The sequence below is a fragment of the Neofelis nebulosa genome, chromosome 14 (assembly GCF_028018385.1).
Source record: "Neofelis nebulosa isolate mNeoNeb1 chromosome 14, mNeoNeb1.pri, whole genome shotgun sequence".
Lineage (NCBI taxonomy): Eukaryota > Metazoa > Chordata > Mammalia > Carnivora > Felidae > Neofelis > Neofelis nebulosa.
Window position 1 is genome coordinate 68,035,883 of NC_080795.1, and position 26,094 is coordinate 68,061,976.

Below are 26,094 nucleotides of genomic sequence, written 5' to 3' on the forward strand. Positions count from 1 at the left end.
TGGATTTTTACTGGGTGGCATTTGCCTGGCATCTCACTCGCTTTTTAAATTCTTTCATTTTTAGCATGTCAGGGGTGTTTTTCAGGAGGGTCTCTTGTAAGCTTCACATAAGTGGGTTTTGACCTTCCTTAACACTAAACGTGTTACTGTTTCTCATTGTAGCACTATGGTCGAAACTCTTTATTATGCTTAGCAAATGAAACCAGATTATCAGAGTTTTCCTTCTGGTTGCTCAGCTCCTAGCTTATAAGCATGATGCGTTCGTGGGTAGGAAGCATCACGTCTCACTGCAGGCTCCCTAATCACAGACAGTCTGTGATTCAATGATAAGAAGTGAAACAGAATCTATTCCCTGAGACCAGGATCCAATTCACTGTACTTTATCAAAACCTCTACGTACAAGGAGAACATCTCATCTACACTGAGTACGTTAAGTCAGCCTTATGTTTTTAAGATTTGAGTTTTGGGGCACCTGGGTGGCTCGGTAGGTTAAGCGTCTCACTTCAGCTCAGGTCATGATCTGGCGGTTCGTGAGTTCGAGCCCCGCATTGGGCTCTGTGCTGACAGCTCGGAGCCTGGACCCTGTTTCTGATTCTGTGTCTCCCTCTCTTTCTGACCCTCCCCTGCTCACACTCTATGTCTCTCTCTCAAAAATACATGAACATTAAAAAACATTTTTTTAAAAAGAATTGAGTTTTGAGTGACACAATGTTAAAAAGTCAAAGCACATCTCTGCAATATAAACTTTAACAGCCCCATCAACGTTAGCTTACAGATAGATAAAACTTATTATTAAAGTAACACTCTTCTTCGGTAACAGATTAATTTTGCAAGCTTAGATTCATAAAATAGAAAGGAAGAAAGTATGTTTCACTGCATGTGAAACAGTTACAATTCAGCAGCTAAAGCGAGAACATTTCAATATAGGGTTTTACCTTGAGAGTATCCATTTAAGAGAGAAAAAACAAACCCATGGGCTCTTCACCAAGTTTTACTGACTTATTCCCTCATGTCATGATTCAGAAGATTCTCCACGCACTTAGAGGAGTTTCACCAATGTGACTTAATGTCTCGTTTACAACATTATGATCTCTGGGCTAAAGGCCAAAAGAACGCAGAGTTGGTTCCCTAACAGGATTATTCCAGAGGACAAAAAGACTAATGGTGATACTTGCCCAGTTGTCTGGAAAGTACTTGTCCACAATCTCTCTCATTTTCGCTTGATGGGTGTGAAGAATGGCAGGTTCAAAGTAGAGGGTCACGTACAGCATGGCGGCCTGAGTGGCCAGGGCCGTGCTGCGGTGTTCTGGCAAAGGATATGCGGAGACCTGCAACACAGAGACAACACCCTGAAGAGGCAGCTGTTGGTGACTTGTGAACCGATACACGTGCCCAGTAAATGATGTGGTTCCAGGACGTCCCAGTCCCTCAAGAGTCCATCCCCTCTGGGAATTGGACCCCGCGTGCGATCCTCAGACTGTGGCCTTGTTAGAGGACAATACAACCAGGGCCGTTCTTCTTGCTAACCACACAGCATTCTCTTCCCTCCAACCCCTGACTCAACTGCAACTTGAAGTCTTTGCCTCAAGGAGGAGAAAAATGTTTTACCCCCATGTCTCCTGCTAGTTGTCCATTTCTGGGTCTCTCTTAAAAAAATTTTTTTTTAACGTTTATTTATTTTTGAGACACAGAGAGACAGAGCACAAGCTGGGGAGGGGCAGAGGCAGAGGGAGACCCAGAATCCAAAGCAGGCTCCAGGCTCTGAGCTGTCAGCACAGGACCCGACACAGGGCTTGAACCCACGAACCATGCGATCATGACCTGAGCCGAAGTCAGACACTCAACTGACTGAGCCACCCAGGCGCCCCTCTGGGTCTTTCTATCACAGACAGTCTTTCAGAACTGACAGACCCCACACCCTGTCCCCATTTTCTCACTTCCTGTTCATTCTACAGCTCCCTGAAACGTGCCCTGCACCATCACCTATGATCTCTCCAAGTCACTCGTCACCTCACAATCATGCTGGTCCAACAGCCTCTGTTTCACACTCTCACTTCAGTTCTCTCAAGGTTCACAGATGCCACCCCTGTTGCCCTGCTTTGCTGGGTGTTCCACTGCCTGCCTTTCAGGTGCTGGTGCATCCCAGGGCTCCGTCACCACATGGGTCGGTGACCTGGCTGCACACAGTACGCGCCACCTCGAGGACCACAAACACAAAGGGAAGAAATTGCTACGAGGGTGGACACAGCGACGTGGCAGGGAACCCACAGGCAGGAGTGTGGCCGGGCTACAGGAAGGGTCTGGAGCTGTGGGCCACAAAGCCTTCACTGTTTCCACCCCTTGATGTGTTTGCCCCTTCTCCCTTGCTCCTCTCATCTTACACGTGGGAGAATGGGGCTGCCCCCAAATTCCAAATTTTGCGTGTGATGAGTAAACCCACGTGCAGATGATGTTTCTGGGGCCCCATTCCAAATCACCTAACAGGGAATCCGATCCGTCCTGGGTCAAGTGACTGCCCCTGTCCAACCCACCATGACCAGGGACGGGGCAGGTGCCGGGCAGCGAGTGGGATGGGTACACAGCACACCACAGCCACGGCCCTGTGTTAGTACGGTCACGGGGCAAGAGAAAACTGAAACTCACTGCCTCGAGACACAGACACACAGACAAGATGGACCCCATACTTGGCAGAAGGGGTAAAGACAGGCAGTGAGGAGTAGCATGGCCCCTGAAGTCATATAGACCCAAGTTCAAATTCGGGCTCTGATACTTAGTTACATGACCTTGTGAAAAATTATGAAGCTCCCTAAGCCTTATTTTTCTCAACAGCAACATGAGGATAATGTTGTCCACTCTGCAGGACTGTTCTGAGGAGAGAGAGAACAGTTCATGAAGAAAATCAACTATGACTCTGGTTGGTACCGAATTCTCAATAAATGGCAACAAATTATGAAGACCGAGTATCTGCAGGTGGCTTATTTTGAGCTGTTTTTAAAACACACACACAAACCTCTTTTATTGAAACTTATAATATTCCTAAAGAAAACTAACTGGGTGCTTGCAGAACTGGGTAGGGCAGCTGTGCCCTGTGATAAATGATAGCCGGCTGTTACGGGCCGATTCTTTGGTAAGAAAAATACCCAATACATAAAATTATGCACCTTTTTTTTTGTTTTGTTTTGTTTTAAGATTTTATTTTGAGGTAATCTCCACATGCAATGTGGGGGCTTGAACTCACAACCCTGAGGTCAAGCATCACATGCTCTATTGACTGAGCCCGTCAGGTGCCCCTAAAATTATGTTTTCTTCAGGAAATTGAAGTCACGTGGTACTTTTCCTTGGTGCCCTCTTACATGAGCGATACACATACTGGAGAGGAAAGGGAGGTAACTTCTAAACGTTACAGGGTCTCCACGGCCCTGCTCAAGCTGCCTTCTCGCTAGAGTGTCCTTACGTCCCCTTCGCCACCTGCTGCAATCTGTTGCCCCTGTTGTACGCTCCGTGGCACCCTGTGTTTCCCCTAAGCTATCACTCACCTTGCTTTACAGTAATTCCTTTAGTTGTCTGTCTTCTTTCCTCAGCTACAAGCTCATTATGGGCTGGGACCATGACCTGTCTTTGTCGGCGATGGCCTCCCAGCACCCAGCTTGTGGACAGGCATGTAACACACGCTCAGGTACTCTATGTTGAATGAATGGCTGAGAGAATGATCTTTTTTCCAAATAGAGTTCAAATCCCATCCTCTCCCTGAAATCTCAAATTCTTCCCAAATTATTATCCCTTTTTCCTCTACCAAACTATAGTAGACCTCAAAAAGTTTGGACTTTTTTGGGTGCTTTTGTTCTTCTGAGGAATAAGGAAGGGAAGGAGTAATTGAGGAGGAAAGTGAAATCAATCTTTCAAACGACGAAGATGTTGGTAGATTTGATGCCCACCTGGTTGTAAATATCATCAGATCTCAGTCGACCAATGACCATACTGATGAAGGCTTCATTGATAGGCACTCTCCGGAAATAACTCTCAGGATAGTTGGGTGGTCTTTTGGCTCCTGGTTGGCTGGAATAACCTGTACTTCGTAGCAGCTTACAAATATCATCCATGTTTGAATCAGCAGATCGAGCAGCGCTGAACCACGTTCACAATGGGAAACATAGGGCCAAACAAACCACACAAACCACACAGCTTAGAAACTCAAAAGTCCAAAAGAGCAGAATTTCATCATAACTTGACTTTATGTAGTTTTACATAAGACTCCTGGTCAATCTATGTCCCCGGAGATTCACAATTGCATTTTCAAAAAGCCTATTATAGCAAACTTACCAGACGGATTCTTACATGTATGTATAGTTAGTTCTAAGTTGAGGTCCACAATCCCTTATCTAAAATCTTTAGGGCTGGATTTGTTTCAGAATACTGCGTTTTTCAAATGTAAGAAATTAACATGGTGTGTAGATCGTATACAACACTTTAGTAGGGTCTCGATTAGCATTACATGATCAGCACACGTTAATATTTCTGCAGCAAAATTTATGAACTGTCATGCAAATGAGATAAATAAGGACCATCTATAGCCTCCGATCTGGTCTGATCAGGTTTGGACTCCAAATGGCTTCAGGTGAGATCAGAGTTTGCTGCGAGAGGAGTTACTATGTGCACGCGTGTGTGTGTACACATGCATATATTTTCTTTGAGAGCTCTTTGGATTTCAGAGTTGCAGATAAAGAATGTGATCCAGTACCAACATTTCATAAATTAAAAAATAGTTTAAAATATTTTTGTAATGTTTATTTATTTTTGAGAGAGAGAGAGAGAGAGAGAGAGAGAGAGAGAGAAAGGGAAACACAGAATCTGAAGCAGGCTCCAGGCTTTGAGCTGTCAGCACAGAGCCCAACATGGGGCTCAAACCCATGAACCATGAGATCATGACCTGGGCCGAAGTCAGATGCTTAACTGAATGAAAGTGCCCTGGTTAAAAAATAATTTTAAAAGATTATGTCAACATAAAGTGGGATATATAATCATCGTTTTTTTTTTTCCCTTGGCAAGGTGTACCTTCTACAGAGATTGAATCAAAACATTTGTGATTTTCAGGGTGGTGTGGAATGGTAATCCCTCAGACTCAAAGAATCTTAGACTTGAGGATGACCTCCTATTTGATACAAGAATCTCCTTTCCCACAACTCTGACTTGGCGATTGTTCAGGGTCACTTCAGTAATGGGTCCTCACATTCTAATGAATTCACTGTTGTACCCAAAAGGACAAAGCAGAATTGTCAAAGCTGGCCTTGATGAGCAAACCCTTTTTTCTCCTTCTTTATGTCATTTATTATTTTTGGTTTTCCAGGTACTTTTGGAAATATACACAAGGGCATTCAAGGTTCATTTTTAAAGGGCGCCTGGGTGGCTCAGTCACTTAAGAGTGCGACTTCAGCTCAGGTCATGATCTCACGGTTCACGGGTTTGAGCCCTGTGTCAGGCTCTCTGCTGACAGCTCAGAGCCTGGAGCCTGTTCCAGATTCTGTGTCTCCCTCTCTCTTTCTCTGCCCCTCCCCCTGCTCATGCTGTCTCTCTCTCAAAAATAGTAAGCAAACATTAAAAAAAAAATTTCAAGTCCATTTTTAAAAACATGGATGATAAAACACCTCATGGTCAAACTGATGTGAATGAATTATGTCTGCTGCGGACACTCTCCTCACATACTGATGAAACTGAAGTACATGGGCTAGTTGAGCAGCCTGCGATGAAGGGGCAGCAGTAGCAGGTGTCGCTGAAAAGATGATGTCCCCAACAATCCCTTTCTGCTGAGGATCTGCCCCTTTGTCCTATTTATTTTGTCCCAATTTGTAAGTTTAAGAATGTGAACTCTAGGGGCGCCTGCGTGGCTCAGTCGGTAAAGTGTCCGACTCTTGGTTTTGGCTCAGGACATGAGCTCATGGTTCATGAGTTTGAGACCCATATCAAGCTGCATTGACACTGTGGAGCCTGCTTGAGATTCTCTCTCTGCCCCTCCCCTGAGCGTGCTCTCTTTCAAAAATAAATAAATAAATGTCTAAAAAAAGAATGTTAATTCCAGTCTGCACATCTTCAGCTCACATTGCTAACTGATTCCTGCCTATCATTTGTTTCTTCCAAAATCTTGACTTTTTCTCTTATTTTTTTGAAGTTTATATATTTATTTTGAGAGACAGAGAGAGCATGCACGTGTTGAAGAGGCAGAGAGAGAGAGAGAGAATCTGAAGCAGGCTCTGCCTGATGTTGGGCTCGAACTCACAGACCATGAGATCATGACCTGAGCTGAAATCTCTAAGAGTTAGTCGCTTAACTGACTAAGCCACCCAGGCACCCCTTGACTTATTCTAATATTGACCTTACATCCAGGTTTTGACTCATTAACTCGGCACGTTGAAATCTGTGTGGTAGATACTGGAATTATAGAACTTTACAGTGGCTTCTGATTTAAAGACCCTACCCCTTAAAGTCATAGTTCTGGACAGACATACGAAACACGTGATTGTGATATGTGCTGTTGTTTTGTTTCCACATATATTCAGGTGAGAATTCACTTCCCACCTAACTCTGAGAAATAGCTTTCCAAAGTCATCAAACCAAAAATGACAACAGAAAATTTATTCACGTCCCTACATCTGCCAAGGTGTAATATTTAAAGACTTAAAAAAAAAAAAGAACATTCATTAGACTTCCAACATTTCCAAATTTACCTTTAAGATAAAGAAAATTCAGATTCCTTTAAAAAAAAAAAAACAAAAAAACTGAGGTACTATTGTGGACATGATGATCTATGTGTCTCTAATAATCTAAAACACATAGGCTCCTTTATGTGTAATATATAGATTACATGACATATAATCTATTATTATATAATTATAATATTATAATATTATTAATAATATAAATTATAATTAGTAATTATAATATATATTATTATATAAATATAATTATATATTATTAATAATATATTATGGTAATGATACAAATATAGAGTAATTGTTACATTTCTCCATTATGTTCAGAAGAAATAAGAACCTCACGCCTTTCATTCTAGATCGTACCACTGCCATTCACGACGAGTAGTACAGAAACTACTGCGTTTTACCAATAGCGGTACTTTTGGGGGGTGCGGTCCCAGCCCTGGGATGGATACCTGTATCGATAGTAGGAGACCAGCATTCTCTCTCGGACCTCTCCTTCGATCTTTTGGTCGATAACCAGCAGCATGACTCCATACAAGTACAGTGCTTCACACTATGAAGAGAGAAAGACAATGGCCCAACTCACAGGAGTCTACGTTCTTATGGAATGAAGTTGACGAGGGTTAAAAAGAATCACTTCGTTCCTATTCCTCCTAAAGGCTTCATATTACAAGGAGACTGCAGATTTTCCCAAAGGCTCTCACCTTCTGTACAGAATGGGCTTTGGAAAATTTATGGGAAATAAATTTTAATTTGCAGTGATTACCTTTCAATTGGCCTATTTTTGGTATTTCGCTTGGGGCCCCAAATGGAGTCCCAACATTATGAATACTTCTAAACCCTTTACCTGGTTAACGAACTTTTCTTAAGTGACTATCACGTACTAGTTTCCAAGGCTGGAGGTCTGGGATGCAGAAGATAAAGAAGATAGGACTGCGCTGAGGAAGTTCACCACCACCCCATGATTTCCACTCACTTGTAATTCTGTTCAGAGTCTACTATGTTCTAAATTCAGATATTGTTGATTGGAAGAGAACTGTCAGTTTATTTGCTTCCCTTTAAAGAAGGGTACTTTGTATGTCTTTGGGACGTATGGGAAAAAAGTTGACATTCTTGACTTTCTATTTTAAGTGGCTACTATTACTTACTAGAAGCTGTTTTCCATCTTCATTGAGGAGCACAGTTTCTAAGGTTTGCTGAATATACACACCTTCATTGAGATCGTCTAGATATCTAGAAATGAAACCCCAGGGCAAGTTATTCATTCTAATGAAAACATGACCACTTTTGAAGAAGGCATATAAAGATTTTTAAAAGATAAGACAAGACACCAGACATTCTGGCCTTCACACGTTTGTGGCCCTTCATGCTCTTTACGAAGGGACTCGTGAAATGGAACTCCCAGCGGTTAGGGCCACAGGTTTGCTAACACTGGCTACTCTAAGCGGAAAGAACCGTCTCTAGTCCTGATTTATGAATCATAAGTATCTTAGAAGTAACATTATAAAGACATGGAATAGTTTAAAAACTGCTGAGTAATGAATTCTTAAGGGCTGAAAGGAAGAAAACACTGTGCAGTTAGGGATGAGAAGGCAGGCTACGGTTACTAATGCTACAAAAATAAGCTTTTTCTCCACTTCTCTAAAGAAGATGCTAAAATATGATCATAAACTACAGGATGGAAAGCCAGATGGCTTAATACAGAGAACAAACTGACGGCTGCCAGAGGGAGTGGGATGGGGTGGGGGCTGGGTGGGCAAAATGGGGGAAGGGGCGAGGGAGGTACAGGCTTCCAGTTATGGAGTCCCAGGGGTGAAGGGGGTGCTGCACGGCGACAGACGGTAGCTACTTGTGGGCACAGCACAACTTACAGAGCTACCAGATCACTATGCTGCACACCTGAAAGGAATGTAAACATTATGCGTGGACTATGCCTCAATGAGAAAAAAAAAGAAAAGAAAGAAAGCCATGACTCAGTACAAGCCGAGGTTATCGTACCGCTTCACAAGAGCAGGAAAGCATAACAACACTCTAAAATACTAAAGGTGACAAGTGCCACTGGAAGGAAAAGACAATTACGCACAGTAGGAGAGGAACTCAGGAAGGCGTGCACGCTCTTGCCCGTTCCTTTTCCACTAGTTACCCCCAGAATAAGCTATTACTGAATTAATACCTGTTTAGGTCTACAATATATTTATGCACACTTTGAAAGGCTAAATAAAATCTGGTCACAATTTCTATGTGGTTTTCACGAAACTCTTCATCTAAATCCTGCAGCTCTGGCTTAGCTTCCAGCTTGCTTTCCCATAACTCTGGACCCTAAGAAGAAAAACACATTCATGTGAAACGTCAATAAAAGCATACTTGTCGGTAACATTTTTTAAACGGTCTTTTAAAAATGTGTTCCTATGATTGAAAAAGGGGATCAGAAATTGAAAGAGGAGCAACAGAAAGTAACAGAGAGAACAGACGCCTAGATACGGAATCCCCTTGAAAGAAACAAAGTTGGATTGTAACCATGATCGGCAAGCTTTTAAGTGTGGGACCTTCACTATAAAATACATTTCACCAAAGTTATCTTTTTAAAAGTGTGATTATGTTATGTTAGGGCTTCCCCACAACACCTTTATATTATTTTCAACGTTTATTTTATTTTATTTTTTTTTTATTTTTGGGACAGAGAGAGACAGAGCATGAACGAGGGAGGGGCAGAGAGAGGGAGACACAGAATCGGAAACAGGCTCCAGGCTCCGAGCCGTCAGCCCAGAGCCTGACGCGGGGCTCGAACTCACGGACCGCGAGATCGTGACCTGGCTGAAGTCGGACGCTTAACCGACTGCGCCACCCAGGCGCCCCTATATTATTTTCAAATTAGCTGACGGTAAATGTGGTATAAAAGCTTTCCTCTTTAACTCTTTCTCCATAATTACTTAGCCTCTCAGGGTCCCACGCTTCCCAGAGAAAGCATGCTTTTGTAGGAAAGATAGTGTTGAAAATGCTATGGAGGAAGGTTACCTTAAAATAGCTGAAATCAAAGATGATATCTCCATATTTCTGTAGATCGGCTCGGTCTTTAAACCTGAACACAGCAGGGATAAACTCCGAGAGCCTCAGAAGTTCAGCAATGATGGCATTACCGCAGGAAACAATCCTTAGGATTGCCTGGCCACACAGGTTGTTCTCAGCTAGGAAGTCCAACATCGTGCGGATGAGTGCCTGGCCGGGAGGAATGTTTCACTGGCTTCAGAGCTGAGGTCTGTAAATCATTAGATGAAACCAGGTCTGCTGACAGATTGGCTGCTCCATTAAAGGACCTGTATCCCAAAAGGAAAGTATAAAAAAAAAAAAATCTCCATTTTTAAAGGGGGCATATGTAACACATGCATAATATTTATTCTTCTCCCAAACCCACTTAAAAAAAAAAAGTTAAAACAAGTAATGAGTTCCGACATGAGGGAAGGGCCTTTATTGTCCACTCCTCCCGGTGTTCCATGTGGATGGACTTTGCTAAGTGAACACTCTTGGCCTGTTTTCAATCCTTTATTCACTTCTCCCCGTGAGAAAGGACCTGATGCAGCTGGGAGGAGCCAGTGAGCATCGCGGTTCCAACGTGCCCTATGTTGGGCACTGATTATTAAATTGTCCTTACGGGAGTTGTTTTACCTCTGGAAAAGATAACTGTGCCTCAAATCCACTCGAATTAGTTGAGGGAGCCACCTTGAAAAAAGTGTTTCTCATACGGAAAACATCGGAGGCCCTTGTTATCAAGGGTAAGACATACCTGAGAAATACTCCTGAGTGATGCTAAAGTAGAGACAAATGTTTCATACTGAGCGGTGGAAAAGTTTTGATTAGCAAGGTATCTCAGAATGATGTAATTAAAACGTATGAAAGTAAGTTCCGTACTTACCCACAATTCAGAGTAAAGTTGCAACAAGGACGTACTAACTCAAGGGACACACAAAGAATGTGCTGAAAGTTGATCTCACCAAATTGTGATTTTGATAATACATATCTTGTACTTCATAGCTGACTTTCATAGCATGATCTTAGAAAAAGGTAATTTTTGCAACAAAAAAAAGATGTTTCAAGGCAGCATTCATTTTCCCAAAGGCCTCTTCCAACTCTTTTTTCAAATCATTATCTTTGAAAGTGTTAATTTTGTCATCATCTTCGCTGTATTGCTCTCCTCTACTTGTTAATTTAGCTAGGTCATCGTTGGGTCAGCTTCATGCAGGCCTGAATTATTTTTCAACTTCGTGAAGGCCTGTGTACTTCCTAACATTTGCACTGGCACTGTGTCCTATCGACACGACATTAGCATTAAGAAGAGTGACCACCAAAAATAAGAATTCAGCCCAAGAGACTCTTTAGCACATGAATATCTGCAAGGGAACTCATCTTACAAGTGATCATTACAATTTTTATATCCATGCCAATTTTTACGTTCATATGTAATCTTCTGGCTGCAGGGACTCAAAAAGTAAACAGTAAAATAGTGAGGACTTCACTGTACGCGAAACCAGAATGTGGGAAGACTTTGGACAGGAGAGGGCTTCCTCTGCAGCCCCAGCAAAACATTCCCCAACCCTTGTCACATATTTTCAAAGTTCACTCGCGCTGAGCTACCTTGTGTAGTTATCTTTTGTGTAACCCTTAAAGGTTTTCTTTTTTCCTCTTATAAGTCTCTTCTTATTGATTCAGTATTTAGAAATGTCTTCATTTCCTAGGATGCTGTTGATTCTCCAACAATAATTCCCTCCCTCCTTTCCCTTTTTTCCTATAGAGGACAGAACAGGTGGATCTTTATTTTCTCATCGCCCCCGAATCTGGGCTACACGTGACTCAGTTTCGACCAAATAGACGTAAGAGGTAGTCTACGGCAGACCTGATAGGAAATGGTTTTTCCCTCCTGCGATAAGGAGAGAAGCACAGGAAATTTCTCTCTTTCCTCTATCCCTCTTCTTTTTGTCTTTGAATGCGGCCCAATGAACATGTCTTGTCTGAAGTTTCAATAGCCACCTTGAGACCATGAGGTGATGAGCCTAAGAGAAAAAGGGCCCCAAACCTGCAGATTGTGCTTTGGAGGGAAAGAAAGGCTCTAAATTCTTGTTGAGGTGACTGACTCATTGATTCAACTGTAGCACCACCTATCTCTGTAATCCTTGTAAAATGAACTGTTTTTATGCTTTATTTACTGCTAGTTGGCTTTGGGATTATTTGTAGGTGGAAGCATTCCTAATGCTACAGATTCATTCATTCAGTAAACAGGCATCTAGTGCCTACCATGTGCCAAGCACTGTTTTAGGACCTGAGGCTGCTTCAGTGAACAAAACTAAGTTCCTGCTCTCTCTCATAAAGCCTGCATACTATTGGGAGTGGAGAAGAGACAATAAACAAATAAATACATTAGGTATCAGCCTGTGATCATTGCTGGGAAGGAAAAAGCATGATAAAGAGACGGAGTGTGTGCTGTTTTAGTTTGTGAAAGCCTCTCTGATAAGATATTTGAGCAGGGACCAGAAGGAAGTGAGGTAGCAAGCAGTAAGGGTATCCGGGTGTTGTCAGAAGCCCCTAAGACAGTCCCCGATGCCCTCCTTCCCCTTATTCATGCCCTTTGGAGGCCCCTCTCCTTGAGTGTGGCTTCCTATCTCTTAAAGAACAGAATATGGTAGATGTAAAAGATATCACTTCTGAAATTAGATTGCAAAAAACCTGTGACTTCTGGCTGGGGCGCGTTCCCTAGCTTGTTTGCTCTGGGAGAAAGCAACCTGTCATGTTGTAAGAGAGCCCTGTGATGAGGGAGTGAGAGGCCTCCCAACAACCACCTGAATGAGCTTGAAAAGGGACTCCCCCCCACAAACCGAGCTGAGCCTTCAGACGACGGCATCTATTCACAGCTAGGCTGCAACCTCCCAAGAGCCCCTCAGCCGAACGCACCCAGCTAAGCCACACCAACTGATTCCTGACCACAGAAACTGTAAGACAATAAATGTCTTTTGTCTTAGCCACTAGGTGTTGGGGTAGTTTGTTATTTTACAGTAAGTGATGATCTGGGAGAAGGGCATTCCAGGCAGGATTTACAAGTAAATGCAGAGGCCCCAGGTCAGCAATGCACTAGATGTGTTCCAGGAACAGCAAAGTGGCTGATGTGGCTGGTGCAGAGTGAGCACAGGATAGAAACACAGATCAGAGGAAGTGGATGGGGTTGCTCCAAGAGCAGGGACTGCTAAGAAGCCATTACAGTTGTCTAGAACTCTCTCCAATGAGGGTATCCTTTAATATACATTAAGGCATAAATTATTAACAAGCCCTTTCATTTTCTCATGATGTTTACTTGTGAAGGCATGTTGATCTCTAATAGGCTGAATTTCAGATAATTTCATTCCACCTCTTTTTTCTTTAATTTTTTTTTAACGTTTATTTATTTTTGAGACAGAGAGAGACAGAGCATGAATGGGGGAGGGTCAGAGAGAGGGAGACACAGAATCTGAAACAGGCTCCAGGCTCTGAGCTGTCAGCACAGAGCCCGACGCGGGGCTCAAACTCATGGACCACGAGATCATGACCTGAGCCGAAGTCGGCTGCTCAACTGACTGAGCCACCCAGGCTCCCCACATTCCACCTCTTTTAAAGTAAACTCTACCCTTAGCGTGGGGCTCCAACTCACCCCAAGATCAACAGTCACATGCTCTACTGACTGAGCCAGCCATGCGGCCCAATTTCACTCCATTTTTTTTGCACTGAATGGGTGTGGCTGGGAAAATGAGACAAGAAAAAGGGGGAAATAATGGCAAATGGGGGGGGGGGGCAAAGAAAAAGTCACTGAAGTCCTCTGAAGACCACCAAACTAACCCAGAAGGATCTAAGGTCTAAGGATACCAGGTCTAAGCAGGAAGAAACTCCAGACACAACTGCAAGGTGGACAAATTATGTTTCACTGCTGTAACTGCAACCAGATTCTGGATACCAACACAGGCCAGACAATGGGACCATGGAGAAAACATCTTTAAAGCAAAACACCATTACCTGCCTTCTTCCCTTCCCTCCCCAAGCAAAAAAAAAAAAAAAAAAAAAGGATGAACAGATACACTCAGCACCTGCATGCACATGGTCAGGTTAGCTTAGGCCTGGGATAATGACATGTCAAGACTTTTGTGTATCTACTTCTTATTGTAATCCTTAAATCCTTACACTGTTGGCAACATTCAAGATATTATTTGGTTACATTATTTGGTAAATACCCCAAGGTTGGCTGAAAAACTTGCCCTAAAGAACAGAATCTAAGAACCAACATTAAAGATGCCTAATCATGTTGCAGTGATTTCAGAATTATGTGGCTTTATAGAAGGTGCTAAGACATGGTTGAGATTTTTAAAAAATCACTCTAGAATGAGGTGCAAATGAACACTGCAGAAAAACCCATATTGAATCTTCTATTCAGTGGTTCTTTTGCTGCTAGAGATGAAGAAAATTCATAAAGACCAGTTTTTCTCAATATATGCTGCATTACTATTTGGCATGAAATGAAACCAGAGATCCCACTCAATTGCCTACTTTTCTTTTATAAAGCACCCAAAAAGTAGCTGTAACTTTATTTTTAAGAATTTAGTGTAGGGGGGCAGGTTGGGGGGAGAGGGGAAAATAGGTGATGGGCACTGAGGAGGGCACTTGTTGGGATGAGCACAGGGTGTTATATGTAAGTCAATTCGACAATAAATTATATTAAAAAATAAAATTAAAAAATTATTTGAAATTTACATCATGTTTAGCTTTATGCAAAAGTAACCATCCTGAAACTACTAGTAATGGTAAATATGTGTGTATATTTGGTAAATTTGTGTGTATAAACACATGAAGAATTGAAAGTGAGTGTTTAGATTAGAATGAATAATATGTACTAGATATACTCATAAATGACATTTTTTAAATGTTAAAAAAATAGAATTTAGTATGGAACTGTGGTTTACAGTTCGGAAAGTAATCCTAGACAACAGACAACATGTTTCAAGAATGCAGCATGGCATCATTATACCAATTACCGAGTAAGTACAGAACTGAATTCTGAAGGAAATAAAATTGTCCGGGGACAAACCGCTGTTTGCCCTACTCAGAGGACAAAAGAACATAGGTCTATTTTTATCCTTTCATAAGATCTCAGTTCCATAAAAAAGGAAGCATTGGTCTCCACCTGTCCATTATCAGAAACAAAATATAATGGTTGTTGACCAAGATAAAAGTGACCCACAAATCTCTTCCAGAAGAGTTCTAAAATGAGTCTGATCACTCTAGTCCCATTCATAAATCCTGGAAGGGACAGGAGAAAGAGAAACGGGAGGTGCTCCTGGTCGTGGGCCAGTAAGACCTCTCGGTTCCTTCCCCTGACTCCATCACCTATGTTGGAGTAAGCTCCGCGCACTTGGAATCGGGACACCCGGCTCCATTACCGGCTCTGTGACTTATGTTTTCGACCGTGCGACCCATAAACCAGTCAGGACCCTTGGAACTGTTTTGAGAAATGCAGAGAACTTTGGCACTGGCATGACACAGGTGAGGGAATTAAGGTGCAGAAAGCAAGAATGACTTGCTCCAACTCGCAGCCCACGGCATTACCAGAATTCAAACCCGGGTCCATCAGACTCGACGAGACTTCGCGAACCACTCAATTTTCTCGAGGGCAAACGGAGGGATAACACTGTCTACCCAGCACGGCTCCTGGAAACTTGGAAGGCACAGATGCGGGCCAAGCAGTTGAACATCACTTCCTAAAGCGCCCAGGCGGCGTGGAAAAATCTGTCCACCTAAGTGGAGATGAAGAGCCTGGACTGCAGCCCCGCCCCAGGAGGCCCCTCAGTCCTCCAAGCCGGGCTCCGCATCGAGACCGCACCGCACGCCGCAGACGCCCCTTCGGCCAGCGCGGCCCGGCCAGGGGCTGGGGAGGGGCCGGGGGACCGAATCGAGGGCGCGTCCCGCCCCAACTCACCTGTCACCCGGGCCACGCCAGGGCGCACGTGCAGGGCCGGCGATCGCGGACTGGGTTGGCACCTGGGTCCCCACGCCTCCCTCTCCGCACGCGTCCCCGTCTAGACGCAGCCCTCGATCGCCAGCCTGCGGGACCCCCGCTTCCGCCTCTGGCTCCCCCGGCGGTCACATGATCAGAGGGGCGGAGACCAGGGCGGGGCGTCATGTGACCGTTCGCCGGCGCCGGCTGATGACGCGAGAGCCCGCGCTCGCGGTTTCAGCGACTAGAGAAGGGAGTTGAGGAAGGAGTTGGGGTCCGGGTGGGGGCAGTCCGGGTGCAGCCGGAGAGAGCTGGGTCGGACATCCAGGTAAGGCAGAAGCGAGGGGTGGCGATGGTGAGGGTGGCGGGAGGTGTCGCCTCCCTCTCGGGCCCTCCGCGGGTGCCCTGAGCTGGGGTCCGTCCACCTGGGATACGGTCCTGGCTCTGCACGTTAAGCAGTGAGGCTTGGGCAGGCTGCCCCCCTTCCCGAGACGCCATCTCTCCGTCCTTCTCCCCTGGTAGGGAACTGATCACGAATTCTTGGTGCAGATTAATCCAGTTGGAGCTGTCTTTAGAAGCAGGGCCTCGGGCAGGTCGTTTAAATAAGCTCTTGTGTCAGTTTCCTTTTCTCTCCTATAAATGGTTGTGAGGATTAGGATAATGAGAGTGAAGCGCCGGAGCACCCGTTTATGGGGAAATGGTGGTTGCTGTTATTGTTGTCAGTCTCAGTTCTTTATTGATCGCCGGTTTTGTGAGAGGAGCTGTTTTACATGCTGTAGAACGTGTCAGAGTTCTAGTTTAAGCTGCTCCCAGAGTGAGGGAGTGGTAGCCACGTGAACGAATAGTTGTGATGAGTTTTATAATCGTGTGTGTGTGTGTGTGTGTGTGTGTGTGTGTGTGTGAGTGTGTGTGTGTGTGTGATGGAGAAAGAGAGGGAGGGATAGTGGTAGCATGGCGGGGGTGGGGCAGGCAATTGCTTGTATGGATAGGAGAAGGCTTCATGAAGAAAGAAGTATCCTTGCATCTTGTAAAGGGAGATACAGCTCTGGCTGGACTCCTACAGGTCCCCATGGACTTAAAGGTCAATATAGTGTCTGTAAATTGTTTGCTTTGTGCTTACCACTGTGCTGTACAGAAAGATGAGAGAGGGAAACAGTATTTAAAATTTTTTTTTACATTTTTTTAATTTTTGAGAGACACAGAGAGCCCCCGGGGCGGGGGGGTGGGGGGTGGGGAGGGGCAGAGAAAGAGGGAGACACAGAATCCCAAGCAGGCTAGGCTCCAAGCTGTTGGCACAGAGGCTGATTCGGGGCCCAAACCCACAAGCTGAGCGATCATGACCTGAGTTGAAGTCCAACACTTAATTGACTGAAACACACAGGGGCCCTCCGGGGAAACTTTTTTTTTAGTATAATTTATTGTCAAATTGGTTTCATACAACAGCCAGTGCTCATCCCAACAAGTACTCTCCTCAATGTCCCCCAACCACTTTCTCCTCTCCCCCACCCCCCATCAACCCTCAGTTTGTTCTCTGTATTTAAGAGTCTCTTATGGTTTGTCTCCCTCCCTCTCTGTTTGTAACTATTTTTCCCCCTTCTCTCCCCCATGGTCTTCTGTTAAGTTTCTCAAGATCCACATATGAGTGAAAACATATGATACTTGTCTTTCTCTGATTGACATTTCGCTTAGCGTAATATTCCAGTTCCATCCATGTTGCTGCAAATGGCATGATTTCATTCTTTCTCATTGCCAAGTAGTATTCCATTGTATATATAAACCACATCTTCTTTATCCATTCCTCAGTTGGTGGACATTTAGGCTCCTTCCACGATTTGGCTATTGTTGAAAGTGCTCCTATAAACATTGGAGTACATGTGCTCCTATGCATCAGCACTCCTGTATCCCTTGGGTAAATTCCCAGCAGTGCTATTGCTGGGTCATAGGGTAGTTCTATTTTTAATTTTTTGAGGAACCTCCACACTGTTTTCCAGAGTGGCTGCACCAGTTTGCATTCCCACCAACGGTGCAAGAGGGTTCCCTTTTCTCCACATCCTCTCCAGTATCTATAGTCTCCTGATGTGTTCATTTTAGCCACTCTGACCGGCGTGAGCTGGTGTCTCAGTGTGGCTTTGATTTGTATTTCCCTGATGATGAGTGATGTTGAGCATCTTTTCATGTGTCTGTTGGCCATCTGGATGTCATCTTTGGAAAAGTGTCTATTCATGTCTTCTGCCCATTTCTTCACTGTATTATTTGTTTCTTGGGTGTGGAGTTTGGTGAGCTCTTTATAGATTTTGGATACTAACCCTTTATGCGATATGTCATTTGCAAATATCTTTTCCCATTCTGTCGGTTGCCTTTTAGTTTTGTTGATTGGGGAAACAGTATTTTTTAACAAATATTTATTTTGGGAGAGCACGGGTGGGGGACGGGCAGAGAGAGAGGAGGAGAGAGGATCTGAAGCAGGCTCTGCACTGACAGGCCGACAGCACAGAGCCGGATGTGGAGCTTGAACTCCCCAACTGTGAGATCCTGACCTGAGCCAGAGTCCCAACGCTCTACCGACTGAGCCACCCAGGTGCCCCGGAAACAGTATTTTTAAGTTAGCTAATAACTAGTCCTGCCTGAAGCGAATCTTAGACCTGCTGAATGTTTTTGTCTTTCTCCTTCCCCCATTCATGTGTTGAAATACTGATGCCCGTGTGGTGGTATTAGGAAGTGGGGCCTTTGAGAGGTGCTTAGGTCTTGAGGCTAGAGCCCTCATGAATGGGATTAGTGCCTTTGGTAAAAGAGGCTCTTCAAGCTCCCTTGCACCTTCGACCTGTGAAGAGGAAGACTGAGAAGGCCTGGGGGCTATGAACCAGGAAGAGGGCCTTCAGAATGCAACCCAGCTGGCACCTTGATCTTGGACTTGCCAGCCTCCGGAACTAAGCGATAAATTTCTGTGGTTTATAAGCCACCCAGTCTGGTGTCTTATTACAGCAGCCCGAATGGCCTCAGACAAGGTCTGTTAGGGGAGGCAAAATAACTTGCTTGGGAAGAACTCAAGAAACCTCGTTTTAAACTTCCTTGGTAACGATACGTTCAGGGAACAGAGAGATTATTCTTACTGGGGAAGACTCCCAAGTGGAGGTTGATTTAAACCTGGGTTTCTCAACCACTGCGTGATTGACATTTTGGTCCTGATGATTCTTTGGCGTCTCGCAGGTGGAGGCGGGTTGCCGTCCTGTGAGTTAATGTGCTTAGCTGTACATAGCGGTAGAAGTAAGGAAAAGTGCGTCTACGCCATCTGTCCTCTCCATCCATGCTCTTTGCTTCTCAGTCTGAATCTTTTCCCTGGAAATACTCCAGCATTACAGAAGGAAGTTTTCCCCAGCTCTGTGCAAGTGTAAAGTTTCATTCGCGTAATGTGAATTTTGCACGCGCATCATAAGGATACTTACCATGTGCTAGATACTTCCCATTTATCCTGGATTATATTATTCCCTGTATACACTGTGTGTTTTTGTCAGCTCCCGCTGCTATTGAAAAATAGCATAGACTGGTGGCTTAAACAATAGAAATTCATTTCTCACAGTTTTGGAGACTAGAAGCTGGAGATTGGGGCGCTGGCATGGTTGGATACTGGTAAGGACCTTCCTAGTTCACAGTAGGCCACCTTCTTGTTATATCCTTACAAGGTGGAGAGAGAGAGAGAGAGAGAGAGAGAGAGAGAGAACTCTGGTGTCTCCTCTTCTTCTAATAAGGACACTGATCCCTTCCTGAGGGCTCTACCCTCAGGATGTCTAAACCTAATTACCTCCCAAAGGCCTCATCTCAAAATACCATCACCATGGGGGTTAGGCTCTCAACATACAAGTTTGGCGGGGGTCGAGATGCAGTTATTTCAGTGTTCTCCATACTTGTTTGATTCTAAGAATTATCTGGGGTTATTCATAAAAATACTGGTTTCCTAGAGTATCCACTAGGGACTCTGATTTAGTAGGTCTGAGAGAGTACCTGTATATAAATCTATATTTCTTTTTAAATTTTTTTGTTTATTTATTTTTGAGAGAGAGAGAAAGACAGAGTGTGAGTGGGGGAGGGGCAGAGAGAGAGGGAGACACAGAATCCGAAGCAGGCTCCAGGCTCTGAGCTGTCAGCACAGAGCCCGACATGGGGCTGGAACTCATGAACCACGAGATCATGACCAGAGCTGGAGTCGGATGCTCAACTGACTGAACCACCCAGGTGCCCCAAATCTATGTTTTTGAGAACCATGTCAACTGATTCTTAAGATCAGACAAGTTTTAGAAAACTACAACATTTGATTTCAATAATGCTGTGAGATAGATAGATAATTTCCTTCAGACTGAAGATAGAAGAAGGTAAGCAACTAAACCAGGGTTGTGAAGTTTTAAGTAGCATGGATGGGACAGAATTTTCAGGCATCTCTGCCCATTGTCCATTCTTGTAAGCACTACTCTGTACTGTCGCTTACAGTGTCATAATGATGAAGTTGATGATAATATTTGCTTCCGCTTTTAAAGATTTATCTGGTGGGCATTATTTTCAGTGTTTTATTATACACCTTAACTCATTCAGTTCTCACAGGAATCCTTGAGCTAGGCCCTGGATGATTCCTATTTTAGGAGGGGGAAAAATGAAACACTGAGAGGTTAAGTAATTCGCCTGAAGTCATTCAGTTACTCAAATGGCAGAATCCGGCTCTTAACTGAGGTAGTCTGGTTCTAGAGGCTACATGCTTGACCACTACTCCATATGGCCTCCATATTTTGCTCTATAATGTAGAAAAATTCTGCTTTTACTGACAGAGTCTGGGATCTTACCAAGTCTATAAATCTGTTAGAACCAGAGGACTGTCAGGAATTTATACGGTATCTATATATATACATTTTTAAATTTATATTTAGTATATTATGGTTTTCAGAATTCAATATGCATATATGTCAGATAAGTTAACAACTACAGATTTTGGAGTTCTCTGTATTAAACTACTTTACTTTTACTACTATCAGTTTTTAGGAAAATGCATCAGATGAATAGTCTACTTTGTCTAACCCCTTTATGTTTTAGGTTTCATAAAACTATGCTGTTGTTGAATTCTTCAGAGAACCAAGGAATGTTTTAAAAGAGGGTATTCTCCCTCCTTTGAAAAACGAAGACCCTTTCCCCTTGTATTGAGTGCATCTGTGTTTGGTGGCCCAGATGACAGCACAATGCTTTAGTGTCCCCTCCAGGGATGGAGAATGTTCGTAATAGTGTGGCACTTGTGGGATATTAGATACATTCATATGGATGTTTATAGCAGTTTTATTTTCTTATGCAGTTATTATTCTGACCCCTAAATCTTATTTTATTGTGTTTGAAAACTTAGGCAATAATTTCAAGATGCCCGGACGTTCGAGTTCAAGTTCAGGCTCAACTGGTTTTATATCCTTCAGTGGTATAGAATCTGCTCTCTCCACTTTGAAAAACTTCCAATCCTGTATCAGCTCTGGAATGGACACAGCTTCTAGTGTTGCCTTGGATCTTGTGGAAACTCAGAGTAAGTAACAATTAAAATTTATCTCTTTTGTGTTTACTTTGAGATAACCTGGTGTGGAGGCATTCTAGGGATATGAGATACTGCTCACCTTTTGAGTGTTCTTGGGGCAATCACTTAATCCCTCTGGGCATCTGTTTTCTCATTGTGTTCTAAGTACCGCATAACAATGTACTGAGAATTAAATGAGATTGACTTATTCATGTTTCTTCAAATAGTTCTATGCTAGAAGAAACTGCACTAGAAATTTACAGGTGAAAACAGGAAGGTTCCTGTCCTCAAAGATCATTCAATCTAAAGTATGTGACATTTGTGAACTGTAAGGGACACAAATGCATTATAATAAAGTTATTTTGCAGGAGTTTAAGTCTTCGTGCTTGATAGACTAAGCTTATGCTAGGGGTACCAGCTAGGAAGGCCTCTACCAAAATAGGAGAGTTCAGCTTGGATGAACATTTTTCAATCAGAAGATTTAGAAAGATGTTATTTGCTTTCTTTGGATTAGGGTTGTTTTTATTTTATGTTATATACAGAGCAGGGGAGCAACAGATTTTTGTTTGTTTTCAATATCGCTAGTTTTTAGCGATTTGATTGTGATGTGCCTTTGCATGATTTTCTTTGTTTATTGTGTCTAGTGTTCTTGAAGCTTTATGGATTCGTGGGCTTATAGTTTTGATTAAATTAAGAAAAAATTTTGCCACCATCTCTTCAAATAGTTTTTGTGTCCCTCCCCTCCCTTCCCCTTCTGGAACTCTAATTACACGTGTATTGGACAGCTTGATAGTGTCCCGTAAGTCACTGAGGCTAGTTGATTCTTTTCAGGTCTTTTTCTGTCTGGCTTCAGCTCATAGTGCCTGTTGCTGTGTCTTCAAGTTCATTGGTTTTGTCTTCTGCAGTGTCTACTCTTGTTAATTCTGCGCAGTGAATTTTAAATTTCAGATACCGGATTTTTCATCTCTGGACATAAAAAAGAATTAAATGGAATCTTATTTCTGTCTTCTATCTCTCTTCATTATGTTCATGTTTTTCTCTATATTCTTGAATATACTGAACATATTTATAATACCTGATTTAACATCCTTATCTGCTAATTCTGTCTTCTCTTGTCTATTGCTGCTTCTTCACGTGGACATTGTGAGCGCTATGTTGCTAAGTGTTTGGATTTTGTTGTCTTCCAGTAAAGAATTATGGCATTTATTTTGGCAGGCATCAAAGTAATTTGTGGAGTCCGCTAATCCTTTCCAGGTTAACTAAACTTTGTCAGTGCAGGTCAAGTTGGTGTAGATTTATCTTAGGGCCAATTTTGCCTTGTTACAAAGCTTGGCCTTCCTGAGTCTCTGTTGATTGCCCGGAGGGTTCAGTGAGATAACTCCACTCCACTGGATGCAATTTGAAGCTCTTCCCATCCTGTGTGAATTCTGGGAATTGATCACTGTATAGCTCCCAGCACTTTTTTCTTAGTAGTTTAGGATTGAGGGGATCTCTGCAGATTCCTCGAGCGCTTTCTGTGCATAGCTCTCTCCCAGTGCTGTCTTGAAAACCCCTGTTGTCTTAGCCTCCCTGAACTCTAGTCTCTGTCTGTCCTCAGTCCTTGAAGATTTGCATTCCCTGCTTGGATTCCTCCTCTCTTGTGCAGGGAGGAGGGCAATTGCGTGACTTACCTAACTTGTTTTTCGCTTTCTGCAGGACTCAGTTCTGCCCTGCCTATTGCCCCACTGTCTGAGAGCAGCTGTCAGTTTTTATTTCATCCAGCTCTCTAGTCGTTCACTGCAGGGGGGCCAACTCCACACCAGTTCATTCATGGCCAGCAGCAGAAATCACCCATAATTTTTAGTGGGTAGCCTTCTAAAGTTCTTAACCTTGACTTGAAGTCTAACTTGGATAAAAGTCATAATAAAATCTTCAGCCATAAGAGAGAAGAGCAGTTGACTATGTTGGAGAGCAGTGACTGGATTGGAACAAATTGAAGTACAGAAGAGCATGTGGGAAAGTCCATGAATTATCTTTGTAACAGAAATGCTCCCTTTCTTCGCCTCTAAGATTAGCACCCTTTCTGTTTCCCTTCTGGGTTGCCCAATTTCCTCACAAGTTAGAATGAACTTTGTTAAAAGAGATGTTAGTGATCACTGAGGTACCATTTTCTCACTCCGCACTGCAATTCTCTTGTTGGTAAGGGGGATTCTTGTTCCCAAGAACTTGGAGGGAACTGATGTGTATTGTTTTGTTTCCTGTTGGTTGCATTTTCCTATACGAGGTGGTTGACCCTGTTCAACTTCTAGCTCATTTGAAGTGATCACCTTTCCCTGTGCTATGTTATAGGATGTGTATCTAGGCAATTGACTTTTACTGTTGCCATGTCTACTCCTTTTTTCTCCAAGTGTGTTGGTTATTCTGGGAATACTTTCTTTTTTTTTTTTTTAATTAAAAAAAATGTTTAAGTTTATTTATTTTGAGAGGGACAGAGAGAGAGGGAGACAGAGAATCCCAAGCAGACATCACTGTCGACGCAGAGCCCGACACGGGCCTTGAACCCCTGAAATCGTGAGACCATGACCTGAGCCGAAACCAAGAGTTGATGCTCAACTGACTGAGCCACCCAGGTGCCCCTGGGAATACTTTCTTTCTTACTTAGTTGGGAAATGAAATTTCTTACATTAGGAGATTTTTCAGGTAGCTGGGGCTTATTTTTCGGATTTTTAAATTTATTGTGTACTCTTCTGCTTTCTTAGGCAGAAGTACTAACTTAATTTATCAAAAGTGTTGTTGTTAATATCATCTTTGAGCAGTTGAATTCTCATAAGCCCTTTAAGTTTAAATAAAATTGAGGAATGGCCCTGTTCTTTTTTTTTTTTAAGTTTATTTATTTTGAGAGAGAATGAGAGAGTGCATGCAAGTGCACTCAAGCTTGTGACCAGTGTGGGGAGGGACAGAGAGAAGAGAGGACCGTAGGCAGGGTCCGTGCTATCCGTGCAGAGCCACACGCTGGGCTCGATCTTAGGAACCACGAGATCATGACCTGAGCCGATATGAGTCAGACACTCAACCGACTGAGCCACTCAGGTGCCCCTAGGAATGGCCCTTCGAAAACGTTAATGTACCTCAGGTTGTGTCCTCTCTCCTCTCTGCCAGGAAAGGAAGGGTTTGAAAAGAAGGAAAAAAGAGTTTTGTCAGAAACTCATACTGTTACAGGCAGTTGCTCTTAAAATGTGAGAATTAAATAGTTGGTCTCTGTACATATCTAAATTACTATTTTAAAAGTGCAAAATCAAAACTAATCAGTAGAGCAAGTCTTTGAAATTCCTTTATGTGCTTATGCTGCCTCTGTTAACGTCTTTGATGTCACCTGTCACATGAGAGGCCTGGGTTTGCAAGACTTGCTTTTCAGAGTTGATTTTTTTCCTCCTAAGTGATAGTTTTGCAGTTACCCACAGAGTAAGGGATGGCACTTAATTGTGACTGTGTGGACCACAGTCATACTGATCCATTTTTTTTTTTTTTACTTCAAATATATAATTCTTTAATTTTGAGTAAATAGATATTAAAATTCAGGGTTCTTTTTTTTCCAAAGGAGGGCATAATATAAAGCTGAATTTAAAGAAATGCATGCTTGTAAATAAATTTTTGGACTGCTTTTACTGAATCCTAGGTGTTTTAAGTTGCTGTATGAGAAATTAAATAAGTTCTCTAAGATCTAAATAGAAAATAAACAATTTAGCAAGGCTTCATTACATCTGCTTTTCTCCTGATTACTTTATAACATAATTGCACAAAGCAGATGTATGCAGTGAGCTTTTCTGTGGCATCTGTTCTCATTAGGGTAGCTGACTCTTAATTTAAAAATCGGCAGTAGTCTACCTCCTTGGCTTTTCATGTGTTCCCAGGTAAGCTCCGCCCCCACTTAAAATGCAGTAACATGCCATATCCCGACATCCTGAAACCAGTTAATGTTTTCTCTTTGTCTCATGGTTGTTGTTTTTCGTATTTATATTGTATTTGCTGTGTTAATGTGTCTGATCTTCCCTTTGAACCTGGTCTCCTTGGGGCAGAGACCCCAGGGTGCTCATCGGACGTTTTCAGAGGTTGGGACTTAATTTGATGTTTGTCAGGTGTTGAGTGTGTATGAGTTACATAATAAGTATCTTTGAAGACTGTTCTCCAAATACAGTTATTTGAATCCACTATGTAGAAAATTAAGTTGTTTTCAAAAATTAGAAATTGTGCGTTTTAATTTGTAAACCTAGTTTTTTAAGGCTTTGCATTTAATTTTTGTGTAAGAGCTAATTCAGTGCGTCAGAACCACTTAGAGAGCTTGTTAAAGCACAGATTGCTCAGCCCCACCATCAGAGTTTCAGTAGGTCTGGATGAGCCCAAGAATTTGCATTTCTAACAAGTTACCAGGTGATGCTGACGTTGACACTGCTGGTCCATGGACCTTACTTTGAGAACCAGGTGTAATCATCATTTCCTAGTTGGCAGGAAACTTCCACCACTAGGTGGCACCAGAATACTTCTGATGAGGTAGCCTTTGGCCTTAACGATGGGTTTGTTGACCGCGGCGTTCAAGATTGTGCAAAAGGTAAAATCGCTGAATTGTTGGCATTTTGTAGCTTAGAGCCTGCGTTATTCCATCTATCTGAGAAAACAAACATGCTGCCTGTATCAGACCAGAGAAACTATAGGGCCATTAAGGTTACATTTTAAGATGAACTCTTCCAGGAAGGAGGAATAACCGCACATTTCCACTAGCTTCGTTTTCAATTACGCAGGCTATTCATTTGCCAGTGATAGATGTTGACCCTGTCATAAGACAGAAACATGCACTGCCGCTTTGTTATTTA

General features: G+C 43.0%; 2 protein-coding genes across 3 annotated transcripts in view; one reads left to right on the forward strand and one right to left on the reverse strand.

The window, feature by feature from the left end:
• The window catches only part of WASHC5 (WASH complex subunit 5), a 63,950-nt gene extending 48,083 nt beyond the window's left edge, over positions 1-15,867 (reverse strand). The window contains exons 1-7 of the mRNA XM_058699031.1: positions 15,694-15,867; positions 9,726-10,024; positions 8,884-9,029; positions 7,859-7,943; positions 7,163-7,263; positions 3,936-4,125; positions 1,176-1,328 (exon numbers count right to left, since the gene is read on the reverse strand). Coding sequence (XP_058555014.1) covers positions 1,176-1,328; positions 3,936-4,125; positions 7,163-7,263; positions 7,859-7,943; positions 8,884-9,029; positions 9,726-9,911 — 861 coding nt within the window. The 5' untranslated portion in view covers positions 9,912-10,024; positions 15,694-15,867. The remainder of the gene's footprint in view (positions 1-1,175; positions 1,329-3,935; positions 4,126-7,162; positions 7,264-7,858; positions 7,944-8,883; positions 9,030-9,725; positions 10,025-15,693) is intronic.
• Positions 15,868-15,915: 48 nt separating this feature from the next.
• NSMCE2 (NSE2 (MMS21) homolog, SMC5-SMC6 complex SUMO ligase) overlaps positions 15,916-26,094 on the forward strand; it is a 217,098-nt gene continuing 206,919 nt past the window's right edge. For both annotated transcript variants that reach the window (XM_058699037.1, XM_058699038.1), the window contains exons 1-2: positions 15,916-16,039; positions 21,089-21,259. In XM_058699037.1, the coding sequence (XP_058555020.1) occupies positions 21,103-21,259 (157 nt within the window). In that variant the 5' untranslated portion in view covers positions 15,916-16,039; positions 21,089-21,102. The remainder of the gene's footprint in view (positions 16,040-21,088; positions 21,260-26,094) is intronic.